The 13,568-nt window shown below is 48.5% G+C and overlaps 2 protein-coding genes across 3 annotated transcripts in view; one reads left to right on the forward strand and one right to left on the reverse strand.

Annotated features, from left to right (window-relative positions):
* The window catches only part of SAP30BP (SAP30 binding protein), a 32,372-nt gene extending 29,165 nt beyond the window's left edge, over nucleotides 1-3,207 (reverse strand). The window contains exons 1-2 of one of the 2 annotated variants that reach the window (XM_052657444.1): nucleotides 3,074-3,207; nucleotides 1,755-1,864 (exon numbers count right to left, since the gene is read on the reverse strand). In XM_052657444.1, the coding sequence (XP_052513404.1) occupies nucleotides 1,755-1,864; nucleotides 3,074-3,179 (216 nt within the window). In that variant the 5' untranslated portion in view covers nucleotides 3,180-3,207. Of the gene's footprint in view, nucleotides 1-1,754; nucleotides 1,865-3,036 lie in introns of both variants that reach the window. The other variant, XM_052657443.1, reaches the window with a different exon arrangement.
* A 179-nt stretch (nucleotides 3,208-3,386) lies between these two features.
* The window catches only part of RECQL5 (RecQ like helicase 5), a 29,618-nt gene continuing 19,436 nt past the window's right edge, over nucleotides 3,387-13,568 (forward strand). The window contains exons 1-8 of the mRNA XM_052657520.1: nucleotides 3,387-3,529; nucleotides 4,042-4,179; nucleotides 5,174-5,295; nucleotides 6,286-6,804; nucleotides 7,605-7,707; nucleotides 8,403-8,514; nucleotides 9,678-9,840; nucleotides 11,325-11,404. Of these exons, the coding sequence (XP_052513480.1) occupies nucleotides 4,053-4,179; nucleotides 5,174-5,295; nucleotides 6,286-6,804; nucleotides 7,605-7,707; nucleotides 8,403-8,514; nucleotides 9,678-9,840; nucleotides 11,325-11,404 (1,226 nt within the window). The 5' untranslated portion in view covers nucleotides 3,387-3,529; nucleotides 4,042-4,052. The remainder of the gene's footprint in view (nucleotides 3,530-4,041; nucleotides 4,180-5,173; nucleotides 5,296-6,285; nucleotides 6,805-7,604; nucleotides 7,708-8,402; nucleotides 8,515-9,677; nucleotides 9,841-11,324; nucleotides 11,405-13,568) is intronic.

Consider the following 13,568-nt stretch of genomic DNA (forward strand, 5'->3'; position numbering starts at 1 on the left):
GGAAAGGCAGGACTGTCCTGGGACCCAGCTGAGGGGACTACGCCTCCATCCAGGCTTTTGGAGAACTAACCCATTCTAGGCAGCCTTGTTCCTTATCCAAATGGCCTGCCTGACACGGAGCACCATGTGGGCATGACATTTTCCAATGTGTGCCCCAGCCTCACACAAGCTAGTCCACCATTCCACTGAAACCCAATGAAGGTCAAAAATCAGCTACCCTGTCAGGCAGCTGTCTCCCGTGTCTGTTCCACCATGAGCACACCCCAATGCACGGGAGCTGTAATTTCACATCCAATGGAAAGTTTCATTTGAAAATGCTGTTTTCAGTCACTCTAAATGACCCCCTCCCCATATGAAAGAGCACACCAGATGTGAATATAACCACCACCTGAGAGACTTCAACTAGCCTGATGGTTCTGAGATTGAATTGTTCTGCAAGGTGTCAAGAGAGCCACAGCTTTTAAATACAATCTGCTGCAAATGAAACCCATCAGGCCAAATAATCAGAGATGTAGCTCAGCTAAATACAGGCACATTTTAGAAATGTATACATTCAGACTGGATGCGAGGATTTTACTAAAATGTGAAATAAGCTTAAATATGGTGAAAATTCTATGCAAAGTAAATGCAGAAGAACACCTCAAAAACACACATCATGCAAATTTCCTTAAGAAAATAGTTACTGGATGTTAAGCCAGTATGTACTCACTTAAGAGCAGTCAGGAAAATGGAACAACTTACAAAGCTTTTCTAAACAATTTTAGTCAATTCTGAATTATCAGCAATAATAGGGAAGGGGAAACCTCAAGGGATAAAAATATCTTCCAAAAGAACAGAATATACGAAAGGTATTTTTTGTTTAATTTGTAAAGCATTTTAACTCTAACGTTTATGTAGCAATGCATAACATTTTCAAACAAATAATACAGAACATTTAGTTCAGTTCAGTCGCTCCGTCATGTCCGACTCTTTGCGACCCCACGGACAGCAGACGCCAGGCTTCCCTGTCCATCACCAATTCATTAGGTGTTTTAATTAAAGCTGTTGCTAACCAGCCAGATTTTATACTGAGGTACAAGTTTGTATGTCTGTGTTAAGCACCAGTCTGAATCCTTGTTTTTCTCTAGAGTTAAGTTCTCCGAACTTTTAAATTTTAGGTGACAGTGTATCTAAAGTCTTTCTGGTTAAATTAAGATGCAAGTTTTTTCTTTGCTAGTCAGCACATACTAAACTTTAAGCAAGATTTGATGATCAAGAACACTCTGATAAAAAGTGCCAAGTAGAACATCAAGAAAGGATTTAATAAATATCAAATCACAAATAACGGTTCTTCCCAGTCTTTTTAATAAACTGAAAGATTCAAATGAGCCCCAACCGAGATTACAAATAACACAGAATTGACTGCAGATATAAATGATACATCAGTTGGGATGAATGCACTGTTTCAAATGGAATCAATTATCTAAGCAGGGAAAACCAACATAAAACACCTATTGATATCTGGGTTAAATAAAATTGTCCACAATTGTTGCCTCCAAGTTTCAATACAAAGGTTAATACAAAATGGTTCAGGTGAAAAAAATTAGATTTTCAAAGAGAACTACAGATATCCAATCTAATTCTCTCAACTGATACTAAACACACCAAAAAAGGAGGGGAGGGGGAAATGGAACACTATTGGTACAGGTCAGAAAGTTTCCGACAAATGAAATGATGCTTTGAGCAGCTGTGGATTTGGGAATAGATTTACCTACCGACGGTTTGCTGTTCTCATCCTCCTCCTCTTCATAACCATCTTCATCACCCGCAAGGCGAGAGAAGTCATCTTCTCCATAGGCTTCGGATACCAAGCCGCCTTTCTCCTCTTAAACAGAAGAGAAAAATAAGATGAATGACTGGGAAAAAGAATGCAGAAAAACACTTGAGTCATTTGAGTGGCCAGGACTATCTCTTAAGAGACAAGGAAAACCTAAATCTCATTTAAGTGACCACTGGCCCAGATTCCGTTTTGGGGAAGACTACAAAATTTAGTGTATGAATTCATTAAAAGAACAGGAAAGAAAACCAAGTAATATTAAATTTCATTTTTAATGCTTCCAATCCACCTATGCCAACTGAAGCATACTTTCCTCTCAACTGTTATATCACGTTGTTTAAGCCCCTCTTTTGATCTGCCTATGTCTACTTTGTATAATAGGCACCAATGAACTAGTCTTCTCATACAAGATGAGGACTCTGTCACCCTCATTTTTGTGAGTCCTCCCCTAGGAACTGGATCTTAAAACAGGGGTGCCTTGAGAGGTTCCCAATCGTATCTACTTGAGAAACAAAATCTTTTTCTATGTTTAAAACAAAAACAACAACCCCCGCCAAACAATGCAAATTACCAGCAGAGAACTTCCAGACAGGCCAAGACCACTTGCACTGAGAAGCTAACAGTCCAAGCCCCTCCATCACTTCCCGATGAGGAAACCAAGGTTCAAATATGTTGGGTAACTTGCTGCCTCTCTTCACTCCCATATAAATCTGTTCCCACTTCTTACTACTGTTATTCTCAACGTGAATACGGTAACAAAATATTGATGGGCTTTGAACAACTCACAAAGTAACGGAATCGCCAAGAAGCCTTGGAAGGATCACAAATACTCAGGTCCTTCCCCAGATCTACGGAATTAAGACTCTCTCGCGGTGGAGACCGGAGGTACAAAGCTCCAAGATATGTCTAGGGCATATTATCAATTAAAAGATTCGCTCTTCCCCACAAACAAGCCCGGAGAAAACAGGTAGTGGTTCAGTAGCCTTGGATCCTCTATCCCCTTTGTCCATCCTTCTGCCCAGCACCATGCCCAGCACGGAGACTTTAAGTAAATTACGGAAGGATAATCGAATCCAAGGAAGGAGACGGTCCATTCGTGCTACAGAGCGTATAATGCTCGGTCTAGCCCAGGATCCTGAGCGCCCTTTAGGGCTCCGGGGCCCGATACTTGGGGTACAATGACCATCTCTTTCCCTCCCGCCGGCTAGGGGAGCAGTAACCTGATTCTCCCTTTCCGGTTCCCTGCTCGGGCCTCACCAGCCGCGCTGCCTGCCGTTTCAACTCCAGCCTCTCCGTCAGACTCGGGCTCTGAATCTTCCGCGTAAACTGCCAGAGACGACAGAACATTCTTCTTCCCCGCCATCTTATTTCCACAGCCCCGGTGTGGCTCACTTCTATGACTCGAAAGAGCCGACTTCCGCGCAGAAAGGCGACTTCTTCCGGATCCCAGGAGACCCCGCGCCCCTTCCAGACCGAGAACCAATCAAAACGGCTCTTTCGGCGCCTGGCTCCGCCCCTCGTGCCAACGCTTGCATAACGTCATCACTGCGCGACGGACACAAGCTTCTGTGGGATTTACCTGACACTGCTTTCCCAGCAGTTTGGCTTTTCAGTTACCTGAGGCGTATGAGGGTCTTCGAGTAGTTCCCGAGCCAGCGGGCATCAGCGGCCCCACAAGAGCCCTTCGCTTCTCGGAGCCCACGGCCGGCTCTGATATCTTGGGGTTAAGAGAGGGAGGCTTTCGCTGGGAAAGGGAGAAATGAGCAGATCTGAGGCTGAGTAAAGGGGAGAGCTGCCCTCCGGGGGGTGGGGGAGAGGGTGATGGGAAGAAGGGGTCAGGTCCCAGAGGAAGAATGGTTGTCAGTGGCAGCGCTTATGGAGTAGAGGGTGGATCTTAGGGAAAAAATTCCATCTTCTCCAAACTGTTCCTGACATTTGTGTTTCTTCTCGTGATCTGATTTCTAGCTCTGCGCTGTACGGTGCCCTGGGATAGTTCGAAGATTTTATTTTCACTGAGCATAAAAATAGAGATGTTAATTACTCAAGAATGTATTGCTCCAGGCTCTTCACCTGGAGCTATATTACTTGAAAATAGTGCATTGTTTGAGTATAATAAAGCAAATTTATACTCATAGAGATTATAAAATAAGCAGTCTTTTAAAAGCAGAACAGAGGTTTCTAGTTGCAACCATATGATCATCACCTTTGCCTTAACCTTTGGCCACTGTTGGTAAAGATGAGTACCCACCCTTCCTCTCCTTTTGACCCTGAGCGTCGAGTCCGGAGCATGTTGAAAAAGGTCTTTGGGTTTGACTCTTTTAAGACGCCTTTGCAGGAGAGGGCGATCATGGCTGTAGTGAAAGGTAACGTTACCAAACTACCTGTGTTTACATTTGTGCTGCTGCAGAGCACTTTCCTTTTTTTAAATATTTATTTTTATTTATTTGGCTGCATAGAGTCTTAGTTGTGGCCCGTGGGAACTCGTTCCCTGACCAGGGATTGAACCCAGCCCCCCTGTATCGGGAGCACGGAGTCTTAGCCACTGGACCACCAGGGAATTCCCTGCAGAGCACTTTCCTTCTAACCCTTCCTACCTCCCCGCCTTTGGGCCATATTTGGTTTTGGAGATGTAGACGTGTCACCCTTAACTTACTTACAGTTTTATCGGCAGAACCACCCAACTGTTCTGATTCTGATAGTTCACAGTCAGAGCTAAGGTTGTCTTTGAAAACACTATATATTTCCATTCTCTTTTGTTTGGTGTAGACAGCAGTGTGTGTGTGGGGGGTGGGGGTGTAGTTGGCAGGAATAGTCTTAAGGCAGTCATCTTCCAGGTAATTTTTTTGTTGAAGATAGAGTGGCTTGGGTCCCTGGTAGGGAAGGAGTAATAACATTATAAACCGGAGCTGTGTTGATAGATGAAGCTTGTCAAGGGGGGAGCAGGAATGTAATGTCAGTGACACTGTAACATTTATAAACAAAATCCCTCTAAGTGATGTTGTATCCATGTCTACGCAGATACGATCACCCATCCAGAAGGATTCAGCTTTCGTTGAATCCTGATTCAGCTCAACCTGATTCAGTTCAGCCATCCGTGTCCCAGCAGACTCCTACTCCTTACCCTTATAGTTGTTACCGGTTCTGAAAATGATTGGCTGGCATTGCTAAATCTCCCTGGATCGCTCCCCTTTTCCTAGAAAGGGTGGGAAGGGAATTGCAATGATATTGAGACCCTTCCATGTGCCAGACACTCTACTAGGGGTTTTTCTTACATTATCCTTTAACTGTCAACAGCCTTGATGAGGGGAATATATAAAAGGCAGGAGCGTTGAGATGTTGTCTTCTTGTCTTTTGCAGGTGATAAGGATGTCTTTGTGTGCATGCCCACTGGGGCAGGAAAGTCCCTCTGCTATCAGCTCCCTGCTCTGTTGGCTAAAGGCATCACCATCGTGGTCTCTCCTCTCATTGCTTTGATTCAGGTGAGGCTCAGGTGAATGAAGATGGCAGGCCAGAAAGTTTAGGGGACTTTTTTTTTTTTTGGTAGCTGGAAGTTTTACTTCTTTCACTGGTCTTTTGCCTCTTGCTTTTCTTTGATTTGTCTTTGTTCCTCTGTATTGGGTTTCTGAATTGCCTAAGTGTGGGGTTCTCCACTCGTGCATATCACTCTGGTGGGTTATGATTGAGTCCTCTCTGTTTTGATGGCCTGAGGTTCTTACCTTCCTTTGTAACTTTTTGTCTGGAGGAACATGGAACTGTATGTGTATGTACACATACATTCTCATATGTATACACGTGCACTGTTGATGTTCTAGAAGATACAGATGGGTCGAGAGGTAAATTGATATGGGGGAATCCCTCGTATGTTCTGCTTGCTTCTGGTGGGTACACAGCTGTGAGACAGAAAAACAGATGAGAAACTTGTTGGGATGTTGTTAACTGTACTTCTGGCTATATTTAAAGCCTGCAGCTGGGCCGGTAGAATCAGAAATGAGGAAGTGTGGCTGTGTGGGTAAGAGCCATCCACCATGAGGAAAAGGAGAAAGAGAGCAGGCAAGGCAGAGAACAACAGTGACCGTGCTTCGTGAGTGTGCCCTAGTCTCAGGCTTTGTGCTAAGTGCCTTCGGGGTGTCAACTTGCCTCTGAGGCATAAAAGTTCATTTATTCCTTGCAGCAATCCTATTAGGTAGTTTTACTCTTTATAGTAAAGAGAAAGAAAATGAGAAAGTTGAAAGTTTAAGGACCAGCTGAAGAGCATGTGGTAATTGAGCTGGGATTAAAGCCGTGTCTGTCTAGCTCCACACTTCCACGACTTCCTCTTTACCTCTTTTATGCAGAGAAGACACGTTGGAGGGTGGAAGGAGGATAATTTATGCCTGTGAACTACCCTCAGGGAGTCATGGAGACATTTATCTCTGAGTCCTGAGGGCCACTTACTGTCTGCTCTGGGCCTCTCCCCCTTCTGCCTTCAGGACCAGGTGGACCACTTGCTGGCTCTGAAGGTCCGAGTGAGTTCCCTGAACTCGAAGCTGTCGGTGCAGGAGAGGAAGGAGCTGCTTTCCGACCTGGAGCAGGAAAAGCCCCAGACCAAGCTTCTGTACATCACGCCAGAGATGGCGGCTTCCACCTCCTTCCAGCCCACCCTGAACTCCCTGGTGTCTCGCCACCTGCTCTCCTACCTGGTGGTGGATGAAGCTCATTGTGTTTCCCAGTGGGGGCACGACTTCCGCCCTGACTACTTGCGTCTGGGAGCCCTGCGCTCCCGCCTGGCAGATGCCCCGTGCGTGGCTCTGACCGCCACGGCCACCCCGCAGGTCCGAGAGGATGTGTTTGCTGCCCTGCACCTGAAGCAGCCAGTTGCTATCTTCAAGACTCCCTGCTTCCGGGCCAACCTCTTCTATGACGTGCAGTTCAAGGAACTGCTTCCTGATCCTTATGGGAACCTGAGGGACTTCTGCCTTAAGGCTCTTGGACAGAAGGCTGATAAAGGGGTGAGGGCACTGAAGTCAGGGGTCGAAGGGCCAGCGGGGTGCTAGCCGCAGCATAGAGATAGATTCTCGTTTCTAAAAACTTCGTTTTTTTCCAGCTTTCTTAGCCAGGACTAGCTGTAGCTTCTTTTTTTGAGGGGCTGCACTGTGTGGCGCAGAAGGTAATGGCACCCCACTCCAGTACTCTTGCTTGGAAAATCCCACGGATGGAGAAGCCCAGAAGGCTGCAGTCCATGGGGTCACTAAGAGTCGGACACTGAGTGACTTCACTTTCACTTTTCACTTTCATGCATTGGAGAACGAAATGGCAACCCACTGCAGTGTTCTTGCCTGGAGAATCCCAGGGACGGGGGAGCCTGGCAGGCTGCCGTCTATGGGCTCGCCCAGAGTCGGGCACGACTGAAGGGACTTAGCAGCAGCAGCAGCACTGTGTGGCATGGAGCATCTTAGTTCCCTGAGTAGGGTGCAAACCTGTGGTCCTTGCGGTGGAAGCCCCAGCTGTAGCTTCTTAAAACTCTCACACAAGCGTTTTGGTTTCCTGGCATTGTTTCACTGCTGGGGTTCCTGGACTCCTCCTTTGGAGACCTATCCAGGGCTTGAGGGGAGGAGGCAGAAAGGTTGGAAAGGTTGAGTTCTGAGCCAGTGTGGTCCCGCCTTGTTAGAAAGTGGCGGGGCTGTGCTAGGTGGTCTGCCTCAGAGGAGACCATGAGGCTGAAAGAGCCACTTCTGAAGCGGCCATAGTACGATGGGCTGAGTGTTTTGTTTTCCCAATGCTTGTTTTCTCCCTGTGTCTCCACATTCAGTTGTCCGGCGGCGGCATCATCTACTGCAGAACCAGAGAGGCCTGTGAACAGCTGGCCATAGAGCTTAGTTACAGGGGTGTGAATGCCAAGGCGTACCATGCAGGTAAGGGGTGCCTGGGCTCCGTGGCTCTCCTCACTCGGAGAAGCCTCTTAGCCAGTCTCTTATTCCTTAAGAATCCTGCTGATCAGACGGTCCATCATCTAGTTCCAGATACCAGGCAGAGCTAAAATGATTCACTTAAATCCACAAAAAGGTGCCTAGACATGAATGAGATGGAAAAGGATCTCCTGAACTCTTGTCGTCACCCTATGCCCACCCAGCAGCAGGTGATGAGTTTTTTTAGTCCAGGAATTGGTGCTGTGGCAAGAGCACAGGCTCTGGAGGCCAATAACGACGTGGGTGTTTGGGGGTTGCTTTTTGTCATATTTATTTGGCTGCACTGGGTGTTAGTCGTGGCACTTCCTTGTGGCATGCGAACTCTCAGTTGTGGCATGTGGGATCTAGCTGCTGACTAGGATCGAACTCAGGCCCCCTGATTGGAAGCACGGAATCTTAGCCACTGCACCACCAGGGAAGTCCCTGGACTTGGGTTTGAATCCTGGCTCTCACACTTATGAGAGAACCTTTGCCACCCACAGGCCAGTGTCTTTATGTTGACTGGCTCAAGCTCGGCGGCTTAAGTGCCTGACCCAAGGTCATACACCTGGTGGGTGATGGTTTCACAGTGTGTGTGCAGGTAGGCCCCAAGGGAAACCCACAAGAGATGCGAGTTCCCTTCCTCACCCTCTCTGTTCTAGGGCTGAAGGCTCCTGAAAGAACACTGGTGCAGAACGAGTGGATGGAGGAGAAGGTCCCTGTAATTGTGGCGACCATTAGTTTTGGGATGGGAGTGGACAAAGCCAATGTCAGGTGAGTTCTGGTTCTTGTCTGACTCTGCCATTCGGGCCCTGGCTCAGGGTGGGGGCGAGCCACCTGGTGCTCTGCCTGGAGGACCAGGACTCTGTGTCCTTCTAGGGCCAGGGGCCGGGGGCCGGGGGCCGGGGGGAGGGAGCGGGGAATGGAGGCCCCGGGACAGCGTCCCTGGTACATAGTCCAGATGCTGACAGTCCTTGTGTGGTCTGCCGCGTGGCGGCAGAGAAGCATGGCCAACCCTCAGGCTCACCCTTTAACACAGTCCCGCTCACTTTCATCTTAGCAACTGGAGCTTGTGAGAGAGTGGAATGAAGTATCTTAAAGCCACTCCCTATGGGAAGGCAAAGGCAAAGATCCTGTTACTGTCTCCCTTTCTTGCTGCTTACTGGACAGTCCAGCAGAGATGGGTGCGTTCCAGCCTCCTAGCCCCACACTGGCCACTGTTGGGGTATCTTTTACCTCCAGCCACTCTTGACCTTCTGGAGACATTATGAGCTACAGCCCCAAGTCCTTTGCTCAGATTAATACCAACAGTAATGCCTTGTGTGACTTACAGAGCACTTTTGCACATTTGGTCTCATTAAGTCTCACAGTGACCCTGCCTTGGTCAGGGTAGGAATTAGACCATGAACTACACTTGAGAGAACATGGACTTTGGAATCAGGGCTTGAACCCTGGGTCAGCTGTGTCTTGTTAGGGGCCAGCTTTGGAATCAGACACCCCTAGACTCAAATCCTAGCTCTACCATCCCCTAGTACGAATTTACTTTCCTGAATCCCAAGTTTATTGTCTATAAAATGAGGCTAGCTCACGTGGTGATGACTGTAATGATTAAACAAGACAAACATGTACACTGGCTCATAGTAGGTATTTAGTAAGTGTTATCTTTTTTGCTCTTCAAAGATGTTGTCGAGGACTTATCCGGCTCCTAAGTGTCCTAATCTTATTTAAATCCACCACGTTTTCTATGGGCTGCTCCACGGCAGGGAGGCCTGCTGGCAGGCTGCAGGTGTCCTAGCCTTGTTACTCTGGGGTCCTGTCTCTCCCTGCCAGCCTCCCCACTCCTGGTACCTGTGAAGGGCCCTGCTCAGCCATCCCAGAGTCTCTCCTCCCCTCGGCTTCCCCACCACATCTCATGCTGGTTGTCCCTTGGATCCTAGGTTTGTTGCCCACTGGAATATTGCCAAGTCTATGGCTGGGTACTACCAGGAGTCTGGCCGGGCGGGCAGAGATGGAAAGCCTTCCTGGTGCCGCCTCTACTACTCCAGGAGCGACCGCGACCAAGTCAGCTTCCTGATCAGGAAGGAAGTTGCAAAACTCCAGGTGAGTCCTGGACAGTAAGAGCCCTTCCTGCCCGAACCCACCGCTCCACCATTTCACACAGCGTATTTCTAAACCCAGATGGAGCTTCTGTAATCTGGAGGGGTGCTTCTGAGGCTTGAAACTACAAGGGGGTGAATGCGGTGTTGTTGGTAGATAGCTTGTAACAAGGTTAGACTTTTTTCTTTATACTTAGTTTATCTTCATACAGTCTGTTGTGTGTGTGTTATTTTATATAGAAAGAAAGTGAAGTCGCTCAGTCGTGTCCAACTCTTTGCGACCCCATGGACTAGTAGCCTACCAGGCTCCTCCCTCCATGGGATTCTCCAGGCAAGACTACTGGAGGGGGTTGCCATTTCCTTCTCCAGGGGATCTTCCCGACCCAGGGATCGAACCCGGGTCTCCCGCATTGCAAGCAGACGCTTTTACCTCTGAGCCCATAGTCAGGATCAATCCTGCCTTGGTGGTCCAATGGTTAGGACTTGGTGCTTTCACTGCCATGGCCCCAGGTTCAGTCCCTGGTCAAGAAATTAAGGTCCTAAAAACTGTGTGGCCCAAAGAAAAAGGATTAACATTAGTCCTGTGTGTCACCTGGGGCTGGAGATCCGGTGAAGATACTTTTGTAATGTAAATTAAACATCCACAAAGCTACCTTTTCAAAAAACCAAATACTTGGATACATAAATAATCTTAAATTTCTATAAATCTTGAACCTATGGAAAAATTCTGTGTGGTGAAGGTACCATCAAGAGAGGCAATAGATAAATAATAGACCTGGAAAAAAGGTTAAAGTGGGCAATTAATAGAGAGCTTTCCCCAACTGACAAGAAAAAATAAAGGATATGAAACAAAAATTCCCAGAAAATCTTATCAAATAATATATCCAAAGATGTTAAAATCTGGTAGTAGTCAAGGAGGTGCAAATCAAACTTAAGTCTGACACATGTGTAATGAGCTTAAACCCTGCTGCTAGTGGGCACACGTAGGAAGGAGTGTCTACACTTTGCCAGGAGAAAAATGCAGGGTTACAGTCTTTTGCGGAGGGAAGCAATCTGGCAATATCTATTTAAATTTTAAAATACAGGTCGGGAATTCCCTGGTGGTCTGGTGGTTAAGACTCTGGTCCAGTGGTTAAGACTCTGTGCTTCCACCACAAGGGGTGAGGTTTGATCCCTTGTCTAGGAATTAAGATCCCACATGCCAAAAAAAAAAGATAGAGAGTATATATACATAGCCTATTTCTGGAACTGAGTCACCTGAAATTGCTTTAAAAAAGTGACTGGGACCTGCCCTGACTAGAGCTGGAACTTTGGGGAATTTCTATATTCCAAAAGCTGCTCAGGTGATGCATGGTCAGGTGTGGAGGAGGCTTTTTTGTGAATGTCTTAATTAGTGTCCCTTGCTGTTTTTCTGTCTCATCATTTGTTGGGCTGTGTGGTCATCCAATTATGTGAGACTTTTGCTGAACAGTTGTTTCTTGTCTCCAGGAAAAGAGAGGGAACAAAGCATCTGATAAAGCTGCAGTCTTGGCCTTTGATGCCCTGGTGGCCTTCTGTGAAGCGTCAGGGTGAGTGACGTATCTCATGTGTGGAGCCAAGTGTTGAGACCTTTCCCTCCCCCGTCACCATGCGTTAACCAGCTCATGCAGGGCAGCTCCTGGGCCAGCAAGGGACCCCTGCCTGCTGAAGGCCGTCGTGTGGGATGTTTCCTGTCAGGGAGCATGGAAGGTGGTACCGCCCACTTTTCCATGGAGGGCCTCAGAAACTCTGGCCCTGTGAGGATTCGTTGCGTAATTTGGGCGGTCACCCACCCATCCCACTCTACCCACTTCCAGAGTGGCTGGCCCCGTGAATGACTCAGTTCCAAGAGATGCGACCAGTTCTGCGCCACTGGCGTTGTGGTTGTCACGTGCCGCGGAGCTGGACCACTGGCTTCACTTGTAGGGTAGTCAGTCTCATCCCAGACCCAAACAGAAACATGCGGCTCAGCTTATCTCTTAGGAGGCGGAGGGGGCGGTATTGTGCTTGGAGAGACACCATATTTCTAACGTAACAGCAGCCTGCCCACTTTGGAAACCACGTATCTGTTTGATCCACGTCTGCTGCCAGAGGGGCTATAAAAGAGCCTGATAGCTGCTCAGGGTGGGTGCCGGGCACGAGCAGCTGGGGGCACACTGTGTGCGGGACATCCAGGAGCATTCGAGACAGGCTGGGAGCCCTGGCATTTGTATAGCGCTTGGCTCAAGAAAGCTCTTTGATTCCTCTGCTCTCATTGGTTAGATCTCATTGGACAACCTGTAAGGTAGATGCAGAGCTGATGGCTTCAGACTTCGAGTGGACCAGAGAGGTCGTGGTCACGAAGCTCACAGTGGGACAGATGCTAATCCCCATCTTCTGATTGTCAGGGACGTGCACGTTTCCATACACACACGCCACCTTGGTTTTTGCCAGACTAGATTCTGGAAGCACGGAGCTGATTAAGTGCACGATGCTCGTGTCCAGCAGAGGTTTGAGGGTTTCCTCTGGAGACCAGAGAGGCTCTTACTTGGGCCGTACGTTCTGACTCTCACCCCCTCCTGCTCACTGATGAGTTGGTGGCCCCTGGGTTGAAGCTGTTCCCTTCTCTAAGCGGCCATTTCTCATTTGGTCTCGCAAGACCACGCCCAGCAGAGGTGGTCAGGACCCTTGCCCACAGCCCCTGTGACCAGAGCCCTTTGTAGGCACTCCTACTATGAACTGCTAAATTAGGCCTCCTTCAGCTTCTTGAGTGAAGAAGCGCTTGTCCTGAAAGGGCTCTGTGTCCTTGCTGGGTATCAGAGTCCCCTGTGCTGGAAAGCGCCCTGGCTGGGTTCTTGTTGGGGATGAGTCTGAGGCTCTGCAAGGCTGTCCGGAGGCTTAGCTCTGCTACCTCTACGCTGCAGCAGCTCACCACACAAGAGGCCAGGTCCTCCCAGGGGCCTCTGCCTTCTATCTCAGCCCAGGGAAGTGGGGCCTCTTAATGTGTCAGGGGCCGGGCATTGGGGGGCTTCCTGTTGCCCTGTAAGCCGCCTTATCTCCTGTCTCTCTTGTTGCACGTGAGGGTGTCTGATGCCAGGACTTCCAGGCCCTGGGATGGAGTCAGCATGGCTGGTGTGGCTAGATTTGAAATTGCTCTTTGAATGAAAGAGAATGTCTCTTTATTGCACAAATGGTACATAGCACAAAGGCAAAGCCCCTTCTCCACCAGACATTTGCCGCTTTTCTAAGAATAGCCTGGTTTGAGGTTGACATTGAAGCAGCTGTTTGCGAAGGGAGGGCACCTGGCAGCAAGGGGCAGGCCAGCCTGATGGCGTCGGCAGAGGCGGGGACATGTCTACAAAGGCTGCATTGTAGGGGGTGCATGGGGGCTGGGGGGCTCTGTGAGGGATACCTGGGCGCCTCTGGGACCAAGAGAAAAGACATGCAGGCCATATGAAGGCCAGTGTGGGGCATCCAGCCGGCTTCCTCTCTTCTGTGTGCAGCTACTTTCTCTGAGCACGACCATGAAATGCATTTGATTACTGATGACGTGGCCAAATTTACCTTTGAGTGTAAAAAGGAATAGTAATTAGGTGGAAAGTAACCTCTGGCCTAGAGACCTCTGCACCCTGAGATGGGAAGAACTGCTTTGGTTTAGGCCTAGATTATACTGGGCTCTGCTGTCTCCCAGGGTCTCCAGACTCAGAGAGCCAGCAGTTCAGGCATCCCTCTGTT

Source organism: Budorcas taxicolor, chromosome 19 (genome assembly GCF_023091745.1).
Source record: "Budorcas taxicolor isolate Tak-1 chromosome 19, Takin1.1, whole genome shotgun sequence".
NCBI lineage: Eukaryota > Metazoa > Chordata > Mammalia > Artiodactyla > Bovidae > Budorcas > Budorcas taxicolor.